The sequence below is a fragment of the Alligator sinensis genome, unplaced genomic scaffold, assembly GCF_000455745.1.
Source record: "Alligator sinensis unplaced genomic scaffold, ASM45574v1 scaffold1463_1, whole genome shotgun sequence".
NCBI classification, from domain to species: Eukaryota; Metazoa; Chordata; order Crocodylia; family Alligatoridae; genus Alligator; species Alligator sinensis.
The window spans coordinates 448,677-472,218 of NW_005842628.1; the positions used below are offsets into that span (position 1 = coordinate 448,677).

The window sequence follows — 23,542 nt, forward strand, 5'->3', positions numbered from 1 at the left end:
CATGGAGCTCATCCCGGTGGCAGGAGACGGGGAGAGCCAGGGCTGCGCTCCCCGCCCGGCTGAGCTACATGGGGTTGCAGAGCCACTCAGAGCACAGCCCTGGCTCTCTCCTGCCTCCCACAACCAGGCTGCTTTGAAACTCGAAACATTTCAAAACATTTTGAATGCCCACATTTTGTTTCAAAGCTGTTTTGATGCTTTTTGTTTCATTTCAATTTCGCTGTTTTGAGCTCGAAAGCGTAATCCCCATGGCTTCCCTGTGCTGCCTCCTGCCAGGAGCGGTGCAGCAGGGGCAGGAGGAGGAGGAGCTGCTGGAGACAGGGGGAGTGGAGCAGTACTTGGGTGGCTGTAGCTGTGCTGGTATGCTGGCCAAGGCCAGACATGGGCTCTTAACAGCTCACCAAAACTCAGTAAGTGGCCCTCTGACCAAAACAAATGCCCCCGCCCCAGTCTAAGTACATACATTTTGCATACTGATACTGTATTTTGAAATAAGACCAACAAAGCGATAGTTCATTAGCCTGAAGAAGAGACGTACCAATTTGTTCAGCCCTTGGCTTCTGTTGTAGGAATAAAGAGAAATTGGATTTCACTCAGTATTTTAGGTTTTAAGCTATCAAAGGTGTTTTGTATCCCTGGAGGTCTTGCTGTTCTTGAAAGAGCAGCAGCAGGACAGAGGTGTTGCCAAGAGCACTGAGGTGAAGCCAGCCGTTGTTGTACACAAGCTTCTCGTTCAGAGCAGCTATGCTGCACCTCTGCTGCAAGCACTGCTGCAGGCATCTAAGATGCCAATACATTGCTGGGCAATGCCCTGTGATTTGCTCTTGAAATGCCAAGAGAGGTTAAATTCTTTAATAATTGTAGGAACCAATTTACTATGTAAATGCTTAAAATAAAGGGACTATTCCTCACCAACCTGGTAAAAGGCTGCATAGAAAGTGGCTACCATGTTCACATCTCTGCAAGAGACGGTGGTGCCATACGTAAAGGGCTTTATTTTCTTGAAAAAGTGACCAACACATCTTTTCCTTCCAAATGACTCTTCTGACACTTGTTTTATGATGGCCAATAAGGTGTTTGGATTTTGCCAAGGTCAAAGGCTTACCAGAAACTACTTAACCCCTTGAGTAATTTGTAAGGGTCCGTACTACACCATAAAGGAGAGCTGAAAAACTGAATTTAATTTTATCCCCAATATTACCCCTGAATATAAAAATGTCAAAGCAACAGAGTTAATAAACACTATTTTCTGGATTGAAAATAATATTTTCATGCCCTGTTTAGGCTTCTTATGAAGAATAAGTTTCTTATGTTCCCTCATTCTCAACTCTTGAGTTTAGGTGCAACTTCTCATGCCTCCTCCAGATGTTGAATGGCAGATAGGATCTAGGGACTCATTATTTTTGGGACCTGAGGCAAAATTCCTCAGACTTCATCCTGCATCTGCTGCCACATAGGGAACCCAGGGTTGGGGGAAGGCTCAGCAGCCCTGGGTTCCCTGCACAAGCAGACATTTAAAGGGCACTTGTGCAGCCCAGGACCAGGGGGCCACTCACAGGTCCTGGGATGCATGCACCCCTTTAAATTCGCAAAGGGAGCCCTGCATGGGAGATCAGCTCCCTAGTCTGGGCTCCCCATTTGCCATAAAGGGTTCATAGACAGTTCTGCACCAAGGAGCTGGTCTCTGATGAGAGGCTCTTTCTGCACCATAAAGTTTGAAGGGCGTAGGGGCAGCCCAGTGCTAGGAAATGACTCTCTTTAAACTAGCACACCACATGTTGATACAAAATACAATACAAGCCAGCCCTGAAGATTTTTCACAGTTAATGACTAACACCTTTGTGGCTGGTTTAACATTTTTACTGTATGAAAAATTGCTTGAACATATAGCCTGTTGCACATTAATTGTGCAATAAGTGTAATGTCTGGAGGGCTCCTCTGAGTGCTTCTGGGCTAATAGGGCATGTGGTGAGCTAATAACTTTGTTTTTCTGAACCTTTTGTATTTAACTTTGTTCACATTATTGTGCAACTTTTCCTCAAGCCCTACCTCCAGTCCTTCCCATGTTAGCCTACATTAGCTATTCCTGACATGCAGGCTCCAAGCACTCTGGGCTGCAGAATATAATCCATCACTTTCTGCATAATGTCTCCCTTGTACCATGGGGCAACAACACTTGGTTGGAGTGCCTAGATCAGGGGTAGGCAATGTTTTGAAAAAACACACAATTTTTACCTTGGAAGGTGCCAGAGTGCTGACATGCCAGAGCCCGGAGCAGCTGTTTGCAGCCGGCCCACAGAGCCCGGTCTGCTTACAGCAGGGCTTACAGCCACCCAGACACGTGCTGGGAGCAGCTTGGGCTCTGTGGCTGGCAGCAGCTGCTTAGAGCTTGGGCTGGCGGTGGTGTGCTGAGCAAAATGGCCTTGTGTGCCATGCTTGGCACGTGTGCTGGGGTTGCTGACCCCTGGCCTATTAGCTACCATGAAACCCATGATTAATAATGTGACCATCCACTGCCCTCACAGCCTCTCTTCTTTTTATTTGCAGATTAGGCTACTCTGTCAATGATCAAGGCGAAGTGAACGCAAGCTTTGATCATTTCACCTAATAACAGAAACTGATTTTTTAACATGCCACAACTATAAATCTAAATGCTGCCATGAATGTTTTATTATATAATGCATATCATACAATAATACAAGCCATGTAAGAAAAAGAATCACTTCCACACTGGAATAGAAAAGACAGCTTTAACATAATATTCTGCCTACAAATCTGCCCACTACAGAGGAAGTTAAAAACCCCTTTACTATAGTCAGGTAGCAGGGGGAGATTTCCCTCTGATCACCTGAAACTATAATCCAGAAAGAATGACTGGCTTTATCCACTACATTTTAGTTCCCCAGCACAAGTGCAAATACTTGTTCTTAATCAGGAATATATTTTACCCTATTTTTGGTAATGATTACCATATTTAAATGCATACCGTGTGTGTCTTTCCCCACGATATCAGCTCCCCAAAATTGGGGTACATCTTAAGTGGGGAAGATGACTTTTTACCAGGAACAGAAGCACCCCTGTTTGATTCCTGCTTCACAGTGTAGCAGTTGTAGCATAACTATTCAGGCAGGTAAGGGAGTCATTTGACTGAATGGCTCATTGTTCTTCACTGCACGGGTGCTAACAACTGTGCCTACTTTTTAATGATTTCGATGTTCCACTAAGCTAATGTTTTGTAGGGCAATTTTGCTGTCTGCTAGTTGCTTCTGGTCTCTTTTCTCCTGTTTCACAGTACTACTCTTTTCCAACTCATAGATGTGTCCATGGAGACATGTCTTCAGGAGCAGCTAGGGTTTCAGCATATAGTTAAGCAGGAAAGGGAAGGTGAGTCAGCTGAGGATTAGGCTCTGCCCCTGCTCTGTGCAGCCATTACTCTGGAATAATCTTTTTTTCTTCATTCTGCCTTCCCCAAAACATATGTCTACTTTGTATTTAAGAAAATACGGTAATTTTAAATTTCTTTGTTGCTTTAACTGGATATAATAGTAAGGTGTCAACATCCTGAAATAAATAGTTATGCATTCCATTCAAGACGCCATACTATACTCATAACTATAATATGAGAGCACCTTCCAGCAGTGCATAAAGCATCCTGACTAGCATCTGTCACAAGCTTGTTTTTTCATCCTCTCCCTCACAGGTAAGAAACAGACAGTTGTTTGGGATTTTATTTTCATGGTGGAACATTAGAAAAAGTACAAGGACATGAACCACAGATGGGCAAATGATATTATTTACAGAAGTCACTTGGTGGCATATGAGCATGCGTGTGTGTCTGTCAACTGTTCACTGTCAAACAAGGATGATTTTTCAAATGGGGTTCTATAAGGGTTTTTCTGGGCCTGAATTCAAAATAATCTTGGTAAATTGGAGAAATGGTCTGAAATCAACAAGTACAAAGCAATGCATTTGGAAAGAAGAAATCAAATGAACAAATACAAAACAAAGAATAATGGACTTGGCAACAATATAGCAAAAAAAGAATCTGGGGATTATAGTGATCACAGCCTGGATATCAGCCAACAGCGTGATGCTCTTGCAAAAAAGACAAATCTCATTCTAGGATGTATTAACAGGAGTCTTGTCTCTAAGACACAAGGAGATAGTCATTCAGCATTGATGAGGCCTTAGCTGAAGTAGTGTCCAATTTTGGACACAGCTTTAAGAAATATATAGACAACTTGGAAAGAGTCCAGAAGAGAGTAATAAGAATGATAAGAGGTTTAGAAAACACAACCTACAGGGAAAGGTTGAAAGAACTGGCTTTGTTTAGACTAGAAAAGAGTAAAGAGAGACAAGATAACAGGATTTATGGAAGTTTGCGATGAAGAATAATCATTTATTTCTCCATGCTCATTGGGGGTAAGACAAGAAAAATCAGTGTAACTTTTAGTAAAGACTGGATACTAGGAAAAATGTTCTCACTCTTAAGGTGATGAAATACTGGACCAGGCTAGTTAGAGATATGTCACAGAACCTAGGTTTTTAAGAACAATTTAAACTAAATAAGGACTGTTCTAAATACATTTGATTTTACCTCAGTGTACGGGGAAAGACGAGAGGATCTCTTGAGGTCCATTCCAGCCTGACATTTCTATGATAGCCTTGATCTGGGCCAGTTCTTCATACTGCTTCTTTCTTCTGATCAGTAGTATGTTTCCTAGCCAGGTTGGTCCTAAACTTGCCTCTAAAAGTACTTGTGCTTAGACTTCAAATCTAACATACAAGTTTGAAAAATCAGTTCCTCTTTTCACATGCCAGTTATGTCCTAAGCCTTGGGTCTCTCTGCCACAGCAAATGACACCACCAATATGTGAAATGATTTGTGGGATTTGCTCCCTGCAAGCTTTAGACATGAATAAAAGCCATGAAACTCTGGCAAGGGAAAAAACACGCAGTCCTGAAGTTACCAGTTTCACTTTATATTTATCATTATTTTAAAATGCGTTCATGGTATATTCCATTCATGGTTGTAATGGCGCAGCGTCCTAGGGGTGGCCGTGATCTCCCCTACCGCCCCCCTTACCATGCCAAGTTAACCTAAAAGCATCCTCAAATCTCGCCCGCCATGTCTTAGATGTTAAATATATAATAGGGAGGCTGCCATTCCATCCTCTTGGACACGGTTTCCTGCTGTACACTGGCCCTGTTCTGTAATGGGTGTTACTGTGCACCCCAGCCTTATGGGCTATGCGTGGCTCCAACCACCCCTTTACCACGCCCCAAGCCTCGCTGATGGAACTGACGTTCTTCGGTCTCGCACTGTCTCATTGGCACTCGGGTTCTCTGCAGCGGTCTTGTTCTGCGCCCTCTCTGGCACTTGGGCTCTCCGTAGCCTTGTCTCACACTGTGCCTCACTGGCGCTTGTCAATCGCTGCCCCCTCTCTGGGGCTTCTTGCTGCTCCCTCTCTGGGGCTGGGGTCTCCATGCTGCTGCGGGTCCCCTATGAGGCCTCCTCCATCCCCTTACAGCCTCTCCCAAGCCACTGGTTAAACAGTAAACCAAAACACAAGCCCCTGGGCTATAACAAACTCAAGCCATCCGGCTAAAACATCATTCGAGCCACTCCAGGGTTGCTCCATCCCTCACCAGTCTCAGGAGCTGCTCATGCCGTCTGGCCTCTCCTCTTTACTCACTCAGGCAGAGCTCCTTCCCCCTTGGTGGCCAGCAGGGAACTGCCTGAGGGCCTCCGGCCTGGAACTTATATGGGAGCCAGGCCCTGCCCCTTCCGGTCAGCTGACCGCTGGCAGGGGTGGGGCACTAGCTCCCTCTGGGTACCCTAGCAACCTGCACCTGGGTAGTTATCACTGCTCTCCAAGTAGCAGGCACCTTAGTGCCCTGCTACAATGCTATTAACATATATCAGGAAAACATATTGGAGCAATTGACTTTAGTTCAGTGCCAGTGAGTTTTGATGCCAGCCTGTTGTTAGCATGCTGAGTATAGGGCACTTTTACATGTGCTCCACAGGTGGGGAAGTGGTGCTTTAATTAGAGCGGCTCCTAGAGCTGCTCTACTTAAAGCACTGCAGTGTCATGTGTATCAGTGCCCCTGCGCTTAATAATGGTGATGGGGGTACTTGAACTAAAGCTTGCTCCATGAACTTTAGTTAAAGTGCCCCTGCCACCATTTTTAAGTGCAGGGGTGCTTATACAAGAGATGTGGGAGGCTGCTGGAGCACGGAAATTGCCATGCTCTAGCAGACTCATAGGGTGTTGGAGCAGCCTCTGTGCTTGTGTACCGGCACCCATAGTGACTACTGATTTATGGTCTATATTTTAATTTCTACAGTCTTAATGTTCCTCAGTAAAGCAGATCAGTGAATATTTATCTTATCGAAGTATATTTAAACGTAGCATAATGCAACAATCAGGCAGTCTCTGGTTTTATATTTAACCAGTTTTTAAATAGTCAACCACTCACTGTCCTTATGAACTACAGGAAACCCTTGCTATTCGCTAGTTCGGCATTCGCAGTTTCAAATATTTGTGGATGCTGAACCCGCATTTTAAATACAGTACACTTTATACACTTACAGGAGCTCCTCGGGAGCTCCGCGCTTGCTGCTGCTGCGCTCCTGCCGCCGTCACCAGAGCTGTGCACCCCCACCAGCCACCGGGGGCACTGCTTTCATGAACACAGTGCCTTATTCACGGATTTCGCCGTTCGTGGGGGATATGAGAACGTATCCCCCGCAAATGGCGAGGGTCGCTTGTACATTTTTTTCCCCCAGTATACTTTTTAGATTCCTTAAAATTATCTTCTCCCCAGAATATGCTCTCTACCCATGCGCTCTCTATCAGTTGGACCTAACTACTCGTGTGTACCAGTGCCCCTGTGCTTAAAAATGGTGGTGGGGGTGCTTGAACTAAAGCTTGTTCAACGAACTTTAGTTAAAGTGTACTTTGGGCACAATTGGGCAAGGTACTATGCGGACTGCTAGAGAACCAGGGAGGGGGAAATATGTGCCAAGTGAATCTTACTTACTGCTCTCTGTTGGTTACTGCCAACAGAGAGCCTCATTGCACATCTGTTCCAGCAGCCCTGGGAACGTGGGCTCTCTGACAGCCGCCATTCTGGTGCCCCCTCTAAATTGGCATCCAGGGCTGGTGCTACACTCGCTAACCTCTAGTTACACTATTGCTCAGTATGAGTCTTAAATCCTTGTGTACTGTACGTGTACTGAGAAGCAGCTCACATAGAATCCAACAGTTAGAGGGATTTCTGTAGCACTGCTCAGGGTAAAAGATTTTAGCCTGGGTCAAAGTTGCAAAAAGTAACCCCAAGAACCTCATCCAAAACCTACTGAAGTTAGTCACAATCTTTCCACTGACTTCAGTGGGCTTTGAATAAGGCCAGAGATGTTGTTAACAACTTCACTCATGTGATGAGTGGCAAGGAAAGTAAAGAATATGTAGGGAATGGTAAAATAAATCCCACTGTGGGACTAATAATGAATTAGGCTCACTGGTTATATTCAAATGTACCATATGACAGATTATGACTTGGTCCAGAAGGAATTACTAAACACAAAGACATCACATCAAACAAATACAAATATCAGTTTGCCCCCAGAGAGATGTTACCATTTGGAGGAATGATAGCTAAAGGATTTGTAATCTTATTGCTATTACAAAATAAAATTAGAAAAGCTCTATCACACACAAAAATGTATACTAACTCTCCCTCTACTGTAATTCAGTAATGCCTTCAAATGACATGACATAACTAGAGAAATGTTGCCAATATTGTGTGGTGTGTTGCGAAATGCTGCTCTCCCAAGACAGATATTTTTCTTCTGACAGAAAGTGCATTTTCAGTCGATTTGTATAACTCTTCTAGCAGTGTTTATGTAACCTTTTTATGTCTGGAGTGATCGCTGATGTTTTAACCCGTGTACAGGCAGTCCTCGACTTACAACGTTTCGAGTTACGTTTTGCACTTACAACGTTTATAAATTGACACCGTTTCATCTTTCTGACATCAGTTTCAACTTTACAACACTTGATCTGATGTGATGCCACGCCAGTGAACAAGTTTGCTGCATTGCCCATCTCCCTGGAGAACATCTGTCCAAACTTCCTTGGACACTTTCTTTAAAAAAGCAAACAAAACTACAGAAAAACCTGCAGCCAAGGCTCCTGAGAAGACTCCAGCTAAAAACCCTTCAAGAAGTTCAGCCAAGAGCCCTTCAAAAAGTCCAGCAAAGCCACCTCAAAGAAGTCCTTCCAAATCAATATGATTGCTATTTACAATATACATACATTAATGTAGCTATATTACTCATCTATAATTTAGTACAAAATTCTTGGTTATTTTTGGTAAAAATAGGGTATTGGGCCTTGGTTCAGGAACCGATTCCCCATTTATAACATTGTTTCCTATGGGAAAATTGGTTCCAATTTACAACATTTCCACTTAAGACGCGGTTTTCAGGAACCATTGTGTCCTAAGTCCGAGGACTGCCTGTATTCTGAGGTACTGAAAAGCACACTAGGAAAACATACCAATATCTCTATGACCAGTGGATGAAATATGGCCATTGAGAAGCTGATTGCAACCAATTTTGACAGCAAAGTAAACTTCAAACTTGATACCAGAAACTGTGTACATCCCAGTGCACTTGTTATGCCATACGGAATACTTGCTGTACATCAGTCACCATCCCCTGCTCTGTCTTGTCTCTTCCCCATTCAAGATATGCTGGCTCATGTGTCCATAGCATGCAAACCAATAAACAAAGCTAATTTGTTTTGACATCCTGTGGATACGTGAGGTGATTGTGGAGCCAGCAGTGCTGCCATGGTTAAAAAAAAAATATCATTTTCCAGAATCAGATTTGATGCTTTTACACTGTGTGGTGTTATTACTGTTTTCTGCTATTGGATGTTTTCATCTGGAAGCTTTTTGACTATTACTCTTTGAGGATGGGGATAATTCTATGTCATCTATAAGGATCCTGGTTTTCTCTGATAAAAAAAAAAAATCTCCAATTTTTGGGTTAAAAAAGTAACCCAAAATCCACACCATTCCATGATCAAAATGAAACACCGCTATCCATCTATCTACACACACACATATATGTCTATGTATTAGTGGTGTTTCATTTTAACCATGGAAATACATGGCTTTTGGGTTACTTTTTTTAACCTGAAAATTAGGGATTTCTATAAATCAGAGAAAACCAGGATCACTGGTCAACTATCAGCTCTGAGCACTGCTAATACAAGGCAGAGAGTGATGCCAGTACAGAGCTTCTTTTATGTATGGAACTGTGAGCTCAATGGTCTTAGCAGCCAGGGGGAAGTCTGCTTACACCATCCTCTTCAGCTGGACAAAGGACAGTCCTGAACCTATGATGGGCTGGCAGATTAGGATGCTGAAATCTGGGACTGGGAATCTGTTTGGGAGGCAGTATAAACAGGAGGACAGGATGGCAATGGTACTGATCCTGTTTTTATATCGTTCTAGTCAACTATGTGGCACAATTGTGCTGTTGGCTGCTATGATGTGAGCATCCTTTTGGGTGCACAGGAAGGGAGCACCATCCTAATTTATGCCTTTTGCCACTCACACCAGCAACATGCCCCCTTGCACTGATATTCCTTTAATAAGGGTCATTTTGCAACACACCCCAAGCTGCACCGGTGGTACAGCTTTATGCATGGTTGGCCTTGGAGTACCTAAGTTTCACTGATTTGGGTGCTTGCTTGCTGCATCCCCTGCACTCCTTGGCCCAGATTGCAACTTTTCTGATGCACCTCACATGAACGCTAATACTGTGTTTTTCACATAATGCTCTCAGTGCTTCCCCCTCTGTCTCTAGTGCTCCCTCATGTATCCTCTCTTTTGTCAGTTTAATTTTCCACCCCAGCCAGGATTTAGTAGACACCCTGAGTCCTGTATTATAAAATCAGGCTTCCTAGGTGCCAGCAGAATGCTGTGCCTTGGCATTTATGATCTCATCTCAAGTTAGCGGATACAATGAATTTTATCTCAAAGCCAAGCATTCTTCATTCACGATGTCTTTGGCCTCATCTCCCCTTATCACTGCAAAATACAGCACAGGGCCGCTAGCAATGAAATTAGGATAACTTCATTGTGGGCACTTGAGGGATCCTGTGATAGCAATGTAGGGGAAAAAATGGGGCTTTCAGAGGCTGCTTGGCAGCAAAGTCAAGCTTGATATACCTATGGAGAATATGAAAGCATTCCTAACATCAAAAATAGGAAGAAGAAAAAGAAATTTTGATCAATGGCACATTGCTCTTGATCTAAGCGAAAAGAATACTCAGCCAGTCAAAAATGTATCTGTTTTATTGTAAGACTGAAGTTGCTATGTTTTGACAGCTGGGGTTCATGCTTTTGGCTAGGTTATTTGCCAGCCCTAAAATATTCCTCAGTGGGTTGCCAATTTTTTGTCACTTTGAATTGAGCATGAATGATGGAGGAGAAGGCGCTGGAGAGATTTTAAGCATGAAGTCTCTACCCCAAATCAGCACTTTGTGGCCTGAACCCACACAACCAAAAAGAGAGGCTCCTAAGTGCTAGCCAGGTTTCTGGTGAATCACTTGAAGGTTGCAGAGCCAAGATCAGCCTTCTGGCATGTGGAAGACAGTGCATCATTTGGTGGTAACTACAGCTCTCTGTTTTGCTGAAAGGAAATGGATCTTTAACAGTACTTATTCTTTACAGAATTGGCCTACATTTTTCAGATAAAACCTCCAGCAGCAGAATGCACTAAACCATCACACATTACAAAAGAAATCAAATCCAACTCGGAACATGATTTAACATGTCATTACTAATGCCTTCATAACCGCTCCACATGTCCACAAAATGCCAGAACTAATCAGACTAACAGAACTTACTTTTTACCTTTCTTAATGCAAAGCTTGAACATGGTGCTTCTAGTATTTTCTGCATTTAAGGAACTTACATGAATGCAGGGAGAACTGACAGGTTCTGCATTTGTGTCGTTTATTCTTGAATTTGGTCTGCCTTCTTGTTGTTCTTCCAATTTTAGTATTTGTTCTGTAATTTCTTTTTAGGAGAGCCTGTTCCAACATAAACAATCCCTTCATATCTACTAGGAATAATACATTCCTCTTGCAAAAATTTAGGGTCACCCATACTGAACATCTGATTCTATGAGCTACTATGGTATCTTCTGCTCCCAGTGACTAAGTCCTTAGTTTCCTTTACTTTTACCTATCCCAAAGTGATCACTACTTTTTTGTCATTTTACATCTAAGCCAGCAGGAACTGACTATGCCCAGCACTTCTGCTTTAGAATGACCTTACAGTTTTTAAATACAGAATTCAAGGTTTTTTTTCTTTTAGAAGATGTGAAGTAATAAAAAACCTTTTCACTTTTGAACAAGTTTCATATAAGAAAAAGCAGTGATGTACCTGTGAAAACTAAGGAAATAGGAGCTAAAGCTGTGCTGCACCTACTGGGATCTGGTCTTTTACACATAATTTTAGCACTACACACTGAAGAAATCAGCCTTGGCAGCTAGAGCCAGTGTTTTAGCAGGCAATCTGGATAAAGATTTTTACTGTGAAATATGGAAAAAGACAATGCACCACAGTCTCATTGTTTATTGAGCCAAATTTCCAAGGGGACTTCTCTATCCAATCTCCAAATTTGCAGTTGTTTTTGTGAAGAACAACCTCTATTTGGACAAGCAAATGATACTGGCAAGAACAAATCATGGACAAATATTTAACTACTTGATTTGCACATGCAGAACAACAGGTACCCAATCAAGGCCCGTTTTGAAAATCTGGCTCTTGTTATTTCCACGTTAATAAACAGAAACATGATAAATTTTCCCCACTGCTATGTTTTGTTTAATACATTACCCAGCTTCTGTAGAAATTCTAGGAACTCATTTGTTGGTTTTGCCATATTTTAAAGCTATAGATTTTTTTTCTGCACATTTAGAGCAACTGCATAATTCTGTGTTGCCAGTTTTCAAACATTTTTGCACATTCCAGCTATTAAAAAAAAGAGCCAGTGAAATTCATGATGAATTAACAGGCTTCTCACAAGAGCAATCACTTATCTTCCACTTTAGCAAACACTGTGCCAGACATTTTGGAGTTTAATCAAAATTCTCATCGAAAGCCAAATCAGTGGATTTTTACAAAAAGTTTAATTAGAGTGGTCAAGCTACCCAGAGTGATTTGCTTGATTTGATTAATGTAACGAGGAGCACGTTTAATAAGAAATGCATTCGTTCATTCAAGCAAGTGGTTTTATCAGAGGTACCAAACGTTTTGTGTAGCAGAAGTTACAATGGCAATAATTGGGGTGAGATGGAACCAGAGGCCATGCTATAATTACATGATCTCAGCCACGTTCTGCCACTAGAACCTAGGTGACACCCATCCCGACTGACGAGCTAAGGGCCTTTGGCTTCACAACACGGGGCTTTAATTCCATTCTATAGCCCTCTCAGCTCTCCAAATGGGGTATTCAGAAAGTTTAACACATTTTAATTTTTCAAATCTTTCATGGTTACATAGCCTGTTAAAAGGTCAAAATTCAATTAGTTCAGCAGCTGAAGAAAATTCAAACATTAACTCTACCCTAAAACAGCACAGTTTGAGTCTACTTTTTGTTTTCCTCCCTGAAATATTTATTGTGTTGATATTTCCGGGAGTTCCTGTCTCCAGGCCTTCAAGTTCAATGTGTTTATTAATCATTTGGATGCTGGAATTAAGAACTTCTTGAGCAAGTTTGCCAATGACACTAAACCAGGAAGCATCACGAATATGTCAGAGGACAGAAGCACAGAAGGATCTTGACAGACTGCGAAGCTGGGCTGGAGCTAACGGGATGAAGTTTAATGCTGACAAATGCAAGGTGTTACAGCTTGGGAAGAATAATGAAGAATACAAAATGGGTGACACCTGGCTGGATGGCAGCACTATGGAGAAAGATGCATCCCCAGCTGGGCTTGCTTCCCACAACCTTGTCAGTCAGCCCTCATTGCTCCTGTTAGGGAGCAGAGGGGCAGGGCCTGCCCTGGTCTCTAGAGCAGACAGCACAGTCTAGCCCAGGGCTAGAAAGCATGCTGGGATATTGGGAGACTGTGATTTAACCTGAACCAGGAAGGAGTCTGGGACAGAAGTTTCATAAACCGGGTTGACACAAATCAGATAAGCCTGATACTACATTCAACCAGGTTTGTCTTAAATTAGTTTCAGCCATTTTCAAGCTGGTTTATGCACACTGAGCTTCAGTTCTGTTACAGGTGTCACGGCGGGGTTCTCCAGGAGGGCCGTGATCTCCTTAAGGCCCCCTCTCCGTGCCAAGTCGGCCCAAGGGCACCCTCAGATTCTTGCCTGCCACGTCTTTGATGTTTAGGTAAAGTTGGGAGGCTGCCTCACGTCTCCTTGGGCACGGTTAGCTGGGACCTCTGTCCCCGTGTTTTCCCGGACCCACAAGGGGTCTCCCTGTATGATGGGTGCTTCCCAGGCACCCTAGCCTTATGGGCTATGCGTGGCTCCAACCACCCCTTACACCATGCCCCAAGCCTCGCAGATGGGATAGACGTTGGTGTGTCTCTCTGTCTATATTCCTGCCCATCTCTCGGGCCTTCTGTTGTGCTGACCCCTCTTGGGCTCTCCGAGCCCACACGGGGCCTTCCCTGCAATGTCGCCCCTTTCCTGGGGCCTTCTGCACCCCCTCTGGGACTTCTCGTCGAGCCACCCGTCTCTCAGGCCCAACCGCACTGCTACCCCCGCTCTCCAGGGCTCACCGCACCACTACCCCCTCTCTCTCTCAGGGTTCACTGCAGTACACCGCCCTTCTTCGGGGTTTACTGCAGCACTAGGCCTTCCTCAGGGCTTGCCGCACCCGCCCTGGGGCTTCCTAATAATACTGCCCCCTCGCTGGGGCTTGCTGTGCCCACGCTAGGCTCCCTAGTAATACTGCCCCCTCGCTGGGGCTTGCTGTGCCCACGCTGGGCTTCCTAATAATACTGCGCCCTCACTGGCGCCAGGGTTCCCCCTGAGTATGCTGCGCCTGCTCTGGCGCTGGGGTCCTCACCCTTCGTTGCGAGTCCCCAATGAGTACGCTGCACCCTCCTCAGGCGCTTCCCCACCAACCCCTTATAGCCTCACCCTAGCCACCGGTGTGATAAACAACAACAACAAAACCACAAGCCCCTAGGCTACAACATATCTATAAGCCACCTGGCTATAACCACAGAAGTCGCCTGGCTATAACTTAGCATCATTGCTCAAGCCTCCAGAGCTATCATGAGCTGTACTTGCGATCAGGCTTTTTTCCACATCCTGGCTGAGGGAGCTCCTGCCCCTTCGGCTGCTGGCAGGGAACTGCCAGCTTGGCCTCAGCCCTGGGCTTTATGAGGGCCAGGCCCTGCCCCCTTCTGGTCAGCTGACTTCCTGGTTGCCCTGGGCAACCCACAGCTGTGCTTGTTATGTCCTGCCAGGGCTCTCTCCCTGGCAGTTTCCACTCTCTAGGAGCAGGGCACCAAGGTGCCCTGCGACACAGGTTTAAACCATTTTTTGATCACTTAAACCGGTTTATGTGTAACTTCTGTCCCTAGCCCTAATGACTATGGCTCAAAATGAAAATCTACAACTAAAGGCTGCTGAATTTGGAGGGAGTGTGGGGCTGCTCTTGCATCTGAGCATTATGGCTGAATTCTCTCTTTAAAATAAAGAAATGCCCAACTTTATGATGAAAAATGCTGAGATGTGAATCCAGATCTGCATGTCAGCTTTGTGGCTCAAACCCTTTTTTAGTATCTTGCAGCCTTATGTCTGGCACCCGCCACAAATCCCAAACACATTTTAAAAATGATATTTAGATATGATTCTGTGCAGAGAATAGGTTTGGGCTATAGACACATCCAGGGTCACTTCTAAAAAAAGGAAGAAAATTATAACATCAGAGCTTTTTGTGAGATAAGAATGAAAGACAATATGAGTAGATAGAGGGGCCTATTGCTCAAAGCACAGGACAGTTATGTGCATGTAACTCCCCGGCCACAAACACACGGCAGGAGAAGAGCAGGCCCCACAGATTTCAGAATATCATTGTAATTATTGTTTCCCCTTTCAGGCAGTTCAAAGAGAGCATATAATTTTTCAGCAACATTTTGCATTACAGGAATATATAGTTACCCTACTACGCATAGTCCATGCAGATCCAAGCATCATGGCTTCTATTTTCCTTTATCCAAATTCAATATCTTTAAAATATTTGTTTGGACAAATGTACACATATTTTAGAAAGCAACACAGTATAGCCTGTCCTGTGTAATTTTACCATGGAATCTTACAGAAACTTGGAATACTGTTCTGAGTTTAAAAAGAAGTATGAAACTCCCATTATACAAAGGCCTGATGAGGAACACATTCCCAAATATATAGATATTCCAGTGAATTTGCCAATATACTACAGGCCGCTCTAAACTTACAGAAGAAATACATTTCTTGCAAGTAACACCTATTGTCATGTATCACAGAGTGTTTGGTATTAGTTTGGAATTCATTCTTTGGAAACAGGATAAATTCAGATCCAGAGCAGAAGTTCTGTGCCCTTTTTCTCTTTATTGAAAGACATCAGGAGGAGTTTCAAGGGAGAGGATTAGGAGAGGATTTTAAAACACACATTCCTCATCTTTGTGAAACTAGTATTTATCTGTGAACCTGACCGCATGTTGTATTTACCAGGTTTACTTCAGCACACTGGAGATCTCCGAACACAGTATTATTGTGTACAGAGTAAATGTTTACCCCATATACATCGGTCACTATGGAAAGGCTTACTGAACTTACAAGAAAGAATTTCTTTAAGTCCCAGGAAAGCTAAGCTCTCCACCTCTCATGCTGTTCAAATACAAGCCATAGTTTACATCCAGCAGGGAGTAGGCTCTGTTCTGGTATCCAGAGGATAGCCCTTAGAGTTGCTGTATGGGAACTGTTAGCAAACTATAAACTTTGGGCAGAAGCAAAATATTTATTAAGAGTTGAACAGGCTGAGAATGTTTAAAGCAGCACTTGTGCTGGCTTTCATTACCAACATGTTTCATGCACAGACATTGAGGTATTGGTTCCAACATTGATTCCTAAGAGCCTGAATCCACAATGTATCAATCACATACTGCAATGAGTCATAGCTAATCCAGTTCTCTCTGTTTCACTGAACCATGGCAATGCAATTTTATCAAAGAAATCGGGATGTTTACAGAACTGTTAAACAGCTCCTACCATTTACAAGTCAGTGTTTTATTACGCTTCCCTTACGAGCCCTCAGACTTGTACCTCATATAACTTCTTTCATGTGATTAGGCAGATAGTTTTTGATTTGGCCATCTGGTTGTGAAACCCCAGACCCTGCTCTAATGTGTTTCTACACTGTTTTAAATTTGTAAGACTCAGACACCGATCACTGAAAGTACCAGAAAATAGAAATGTAATGGATTAATAGCTAAATTCTGGTCTCATCTACAAGGACAGAATGCCTGCCATACAACCAATGAACAGATGCAAAACAGGAATTTTGAAAATAGTGTTAGAGATGGAAGTCCAGCTGGTACATGAAGAAAAGCTGCTTCTGCTTCTACACCTGGCAAGCAGCAGCATCTCTGGTATATTTATTCCTCTTTTTCACACTTTTTGAAACTCTGGAATGGGGGTCTTTTGACATGGATAAAGGATTTCTGCTTCCATATTTTCAGAAAAAAGCATGCTGCTTCCCTCCCAGCAGCTGCTAAGCTAAATGAGAGAAGGGCCTTACCTTTTCATTTTTCCTATCTTCGGCTTTACAGGAACTGTTGGTTGGGCTAGAAGTTACCAGGCTGCTGATCGGCCCGGTTCCTGCCTCCCCATTCAGGTTGGCTGCACTCACGTTTGGAGGAGTAATGGCAGCTGCTGCCGAAGTGAGGGGAATGATGGGCCGGGCACACTGTGCTCCAGGAATGACTTGGACAGGGGACTGGTGGATGTGCTGTGGAGAAACCATGGAGTGTGGCCGAACCACAGTGCCCGGGAGACGGGATGGAGAGCTCTGCGTTCTCAGTGGTGAAACTGTTGCTGTGGGCCTCTCCTGAGCCTGAACAGACGGATGTGCTAGTGGGGGAAACAAAGCAAAGGGAAAAAAAAGATAAGTATCGATACAGTTAAGTAACAGATATTATTTATGTTTAAATTGTACTGTTAACACACCATTTTTATTAGATGGTCCCAAAGGGGAATTACACTTTGTCATCACACCAGAACATATGGTCCTGAGAGTCTTTATAATACATATGATAAAACACGAAGTGTCACAGCTCCTACCCCACCCTGTGAATGTCCTGCTTAGTGCTCTCTTGACTTCTTAGTAATCCATAGTTGCATAGTTTCACAGATGTTAGGGTTGGAAGGGACCTATTAGATCATCGAGTCTGATCCTCTGCCCCGGGCAAGAAAGAGCGCTGGGGTCAGATGACCCCAGCCAGGTGTCTGTCCAATCTCCTTTTAAATACCTCCAAGGAAGGGGACAGCACCACCTCCCTTGGAAGCTTATTCCATATTTTGGCAACTCTCACTGTAAATAATTTTTTCCTGATGTCCAATCTGAATTTGCTCTCTTCCAGTTTGTGGCCATTATTTCTAGTTACCCCAACAGGCGCCCTGGTAAACACTGTATCCCCTATTTCTTGCTGAGCCCCCCCAATGAGTTTGTAGGCAGCCACAAGATCACCTCTCAGCCTCCTCTTGCAGAGGCTGAAGAGGTTCAGTTCTCCCAATCAGGCCACAGGGTTTTTTCTGTAGGTCTTTAACCAGATGAGTGGCCCTCCTCCACACCCTCTCCAGGCCATCCACATCCCTCCTGAAGTGCGGCGCCCAAAACTGGATGAAGTACTACAAATGCAGCCTGACCAATGCTGCATAAAGGGGAAGTATCACCTCCCTAGACCTGTTTGTGTACTTAGGTCTAGGGAGGTGATTGTATTTACTCTCCAAGCAAAAAATAAGCTCTATTTTAAAATAAGCTCCTATTTCAAGCTGATAGTGTGCTGTGTCTTCCAAACCTCCTGGATCCCACTATAATGTTACTGTTAATTTCCTGATAATTTCTGGAGCTCCCCGCATTGTTACACCTAAATCAGGAGGAGATCATTTAAATCAAAACCAACACTGTATTTTGTTAATATGATTTTAAAAATCTTGTATATTACTTCATTCTTAACACAAAAAAAAGTATTTAAAGATGATCAGAAGATATCATTGTGCTGTTGAAAATGAATTAAGCAGAACAAACTCACCGAAGAGCCTTTCAAGTCAGTGTTGTTTCTGCCAGCATGCTCCTAAAGGGGCTATGCAAGATCACCAAGTTTTCCCTTCCCCAAATGAGTGAACTCTGCTTTACCTCCTCCTAATCCCCACCAAGAACCAGGGAATTACTGTTCATCTCTCTAACAATAACTACAACGCACTGACTATCAGTGTCAGATCTCCAAGGATCCAGGAAACTATACAGCATGCTGGCTGTGCCACAAAGGTCAACAGAAAACTCCAGTCCTATTTCCATAATGACATCTCCTTTGACCTCCACAGTTGCTTGTGGCTTTGCCATAACCTGCATACAGCAGTCCTAGAATGTGTGGGAGATCAGGCAATGCCCTTACTTAAAAGATTCAGAGGTAGGTCTGGCTGGAAAATTTCCTGTCAAAAAAGATGATGAGGGCTTAACATTAAAGGTCTCCAGACAACATTGAAAACTGTTGAATATAAATATATGTGTGTGTGCGCGTGTGTATATATACGCGCGCGCGTGTGTGTGTGTGTGTATATGTATGTGTGTGTGTGTGCGTGCACGCACATGTGTATATACACACACACATATATATATGTATGTATGCATATGTGTGTGTATATATGTGTGTGTGTACACACACACACACACACACACACACACACACACACAGATATACCCTCATATATTGCTGGTCACATATATACATACTGAATACTCATATACTTCTATTCATATGCCCATCCACTCTAGAATAGGCAGCATCCAGGGCAATCGCGCAGGATGTGGGAGAGACAGGATCAAATAACTGAATCGGAGACTTGAACCTGGGCTACACGTTGATAGCTGTTTTACTGGGCTATCAATTATTTTGGGATGGTGGTCTCTCTTTCTCTGTTTTGCTCTTTCTACTCCACTCTGAATGTAAGAAACCTACCTAAAAATGTTCAGCTGAAAATGTTTTTGTTTAAAAATAATGGTGTTTTTGACAACAAAATCACATTTTATTGGAAGCCTCCCAACCAGCTCTGTTCATTAGTTCTCTGAGGAACCCCTATTGGAGAAGTACTTTTTATGAATTTTTATGGTGTTCTGGACCATGATAATATTGAATGAAATAATTCTAGCAAAAATGTAAATAGTATTTTATATTCATAAAAATAGCAGCCCCTGCTGTTGCATTAGGAGAGACTAAAATTTAAAAAGGCATTGATTTTCATTCTCAAGGTATAAATTGATCATCCCCTGGGGGTCTTTTCTCATGGATTAGTTTTATCCAACTGACCAGGAACATAGTAAGACTTTTTTGTGTATCTACTTCCTCTCAAATCATCAGATATTAACTGCCTTTGTAGACTGGCTTCGGCTATGGATAGGTATTATTTTTGTGCTAAGAGAAATACCTTTCTCTTAGCACAGAAAGCTAGCATACAGGCATTCAAGGGGTTTTTCACATAAGAAAACTGGTTCTTCAATGAAAAATTAAAAGCACTTCAAACCAGGAAGTTTTTTGGCCCAAGTACTTTTCTTGTACTAGCTTCAATAACTACATTTCTCTAAGGGCCATAAGGTTACCCAGTATCTCACCATCCTCCACTCTCCCTCCCTCCCTTCCAGTAGGGTTACCCAAGTCTGTGCAAGGGGCAGGGGACATTTCCCCATGGCTTGAATACTCTCAGGGTCAGGGCATATTTTCCTATGGCGCAAACCATCCCACACAGTCCTAAGGAAGTGGGGGTAGCAAAAGCACAGCTCATTATCAGCTCCTGGCTAAAGAGCTTGCCTTTGAGGCAACTTTGCTGCTCTCCAGGAAGGGGGCCAAAATGCCTGTACGCTCATTTTCTAGTATTGCAAATTTCCTGGAAATCTGGAGTGCTACAACTAGACACGTCCTAGGAGACACCTAGCCCCAGCTACTATTTGAACTTCCAGGTCCCTTTGTAGTAATGTTGCACTTAGCAAATACATCACACTGTCATTTATCAGTCTAGAACTTGTTAGGACCTTACCCTCTTGACAGAGGAAAAACCTATACATTCAGATAGTCTCCAGGCTGCTGCTCTTTTTTTTTTCTCCTCACTATTTTTCCCTGCCTGGATCACCTGACAGCTTATTGAAAGATGTAGTCCATTTCCACACAGATATTAGAAATGGCTACTTTTGATTTACTCCAACCTAGGTTGTCCCCTCCTGATCTTTATGTAATAAAATGTACTTGTGCATAGGCCAATCTGGTGACAGCCTTGTTTTGGTCTTGTGCATTGGGCAACACTTGCTATGAAAAATATATCATTCTAGTATGCAGGCTTCAACGTTTTGAGGTAGGAAAGAAGGTGAGAGCACAAAAAAAACAGCAAAAGAAATGGTCTGACTAAGCTGTGAGAGAGACTCCTTTATTTCACTTGATAATGTCATATGTTTACTGCTAACATCTAAGCTCAAGAGCTGCCTTTGCTTTTACATCTTTGGATCTGGAATGTGCTGTGTTGAACATGCTATTAATTAGCAATGTTCACTGAAGGTTATTTTTGTTCTACACTGCTAATAATTCATTTTCATTCCCATATTAGTGGCTTTATACAAAATTGATTTGTTATTCATGTAGATTGCGAGCCAACAAGAATGTGACTTGACTTATAATGCTGTTTCTCCATACTGCGGGACTAGATGGAGGAGCTTTGTAAGGAGTGGAGCCACAGGACAAGTCTGTTGTGGCCATTACATAGCAATGAGAGGAACGCTGAGCTGGGATAGTCTTTAAGCTGATTTTGGCTATTCTGCTAACTTATTTTTATTTACCTAGGAAAATTATATTTTAGTTTACATTTAAAAAACAATAAAACTTCATAAATGCCCACAGAAGGACATGTTGCCTATTTTGTGAATTCTTCTGTCTTCTCTGCAGGCTAAGATGTCAGAAGGAACTTGATGTGTGGTCTTAAAACCCTAGAGAAGACAAGGTGAATGTGGGGATACCTGTAGCAACCTTTTGAAAGCGTGAGATGACCACATGGATTTGCACTGGGGTGAGAAAAGGACGGTCTGATGCTTCTACCTGGGGTAAAATTACCCTGCAAGAACATCCTACTTCTGCTTCAAGGGAATCTGTCTTAATGGCAGCACAGACATCTGAGGCATGAGGAGACACTTACACAAATCCAGAAAGCCAAATATATACCAGGTTGCCAGATGTTAAACTAATGCCAACTTGGTTCTATTACCAGATTCTTAATGTAATGACATGTTAGGACTGTTCTACTCTAGAACAGGCACTTCACTACTGCCTAATGTGCTGTCTCAAATCATGCATATTCAACCCTTGTGCTAAGTAGAGCAATAGCGCTATTGGTGATGAGATAGAATGTGGTGAGGAAATATGGTGTGCTTGCTTCTGCACTCAGTTGAGGGCAGGTTACCTCCATTTAAACTAAACAAAAAGGTGATATTTAGGAAGTTACACATAAACCAGTATAAGTGATTGGAAACCAGTTCAAATTCCATAGTTCCATATATGTTAGGTTCGGAAGGGACCTATTAGATCATCGAGTCCAACTCCCTGCCCTGGGCAGGAAAGAGCGCTGGGGTCAGATGACCACAGCCAGGTGTCTGCTCAATCTCCTTTTAAGCACCTCCAAGGAAGGGAACAGCACCACCTCCCTTGGAAGCTTATTCCATATTTTGGCAACTCTCACTGTAAATAATTTTTTCCTGATGTCCTATCTAAATTTGCTCTCTTCCAGTTTGTGGCCATTTTTTCTAGTCACCCCGACAGCCGCCCTGATAAACACTGTATCCCCTATTTCTTGCTGGCCCCCCCCGATGAGTTTGTAGGCAGCCACAAGATCACCTCTCAGCCTCCTCTTGCGGAGGCTGAAGGGGTTCAGGTCTCCCAATCAGTCCACATAGGGTTTTTTCTGTAGGCCTCTGGATTCATCCTCTGCAGTCTAATTTGTTCACCTCCCCCCATAGTTTAGTGTCATCAGCAAACGGACAAGGTGCTTTCTACTCCCTTGTCCAAGTTACTAATGAAGTTATTGAATAGTACTGGTCTCAGGACAGAGCCGTGGGGGACTCTGCTGTCTACATTTCTCCAGGTAGAAACCGACCCATCCACCACCACTCTCTGGGTGGGTCCCATAAACCAATTTTCTACCCACCGGACTGTGTAATAATCTACATTGCAACTGTTTAGTTTATTTATAAGAATTGGGTGTGACACTATGTGAAAGGCCTTTTTAAAATCTAAGTAAATAACATCTACCTCTATTCCTTCATCCAAGCATTTTGTGACCCGGTCATAAAATGAAACCAGGTTAGTCAGGCAGGATCTGCCTGCTATGAACCCATGCTGATTGCCCCTTAGCATCATTTTACCTGCTGGTCCCCCACAAATGTGATCCTTAACAATTTTCTCAAAGGTCTTGCCAGGGATAGAGGTGAGACTAACTGGCCTATAGTTACCCAGTATCCTCCTTCCTCCCCTTCTTGAAAACAGGGACCACACTGGCCCTTTTCCAATCCTCAGGGACCTGTCCTGAGCACCATGAGTGCTCAAACAGTTCATAGATTTCATAGATTTTATAGACATTTGGGCTGGAAGGGACCCCAGAGGATCACCGAGTCCAGCCCCCTGTCCCAGGGGCAGGAAGTCAGCAGGGATCATAGGATCCCAGGAAGATAAGCATCCAAATGTATCTTGAAGGCATTCAAAGTGGGTGCTTGAACTGCCTCTGATGGCAGTCTATTCCAAACCTTGGGGGCTTGGACAGTAAAGAAGTTCTTCCTTATGTCCAGCCTGAATCGGTCGCAGCGGAGTTTGTGACCATTCGATCTTGTCATCCCTTGGGGTGCTCTGGTGAACAGATCCTGATGAGCACCCCTGATAAATTTATAGGTGGCCACCAGATCACCCCTGAGCCTCTGCTTTTCCAGGCTGATGAGTCCCATAGCTCTCAGCCTCTCATCATAAGGTCTGTTTTCCTGACCTCTGATCATGTGCATGGCTCTCCTCTGCACCCTCTCAAGCTTCTCCACATCCTTTTTGAATTGTGGAGCCCAAAACTGGATGCAGTACTCCAGCTGCAGCTTCACCAAGGCCGAGTACAACGGGAGAATGACGTCTTGGGATTTGCTTGAGAAGTATCTATGGATGCAAGCCAGCTTTTTGCTCACTTTACTAGCCGCAGCATCCCATTT

General features: G+C 43.5%; 1 protein-coding gene across 2 annotated transcripts in view; it reads right to left on the reverse strand.

The window, feature by feature from the left end:
- The window catches only part of SH3RF3 (SH3 domain containing ring finger 3), a 316,210-nt gene that overhangs the window by 29,786 nt on the left and 262,882 nt on the right, over positions 1–23,542 (reverse strand). For both annotated transcript variants that reach the window (XM_025215184.1, XM_025215185.1), the window contains one exon: positions 16,844–17,175. In XM_025215184.1, coding sequence (XP_025070969.1) covers positions 16,844–17,175 — 332 coding nt within the window. The remainder of the gene's footprint in view (positions 1–16,843; positions 17,176–23,542) is intronic.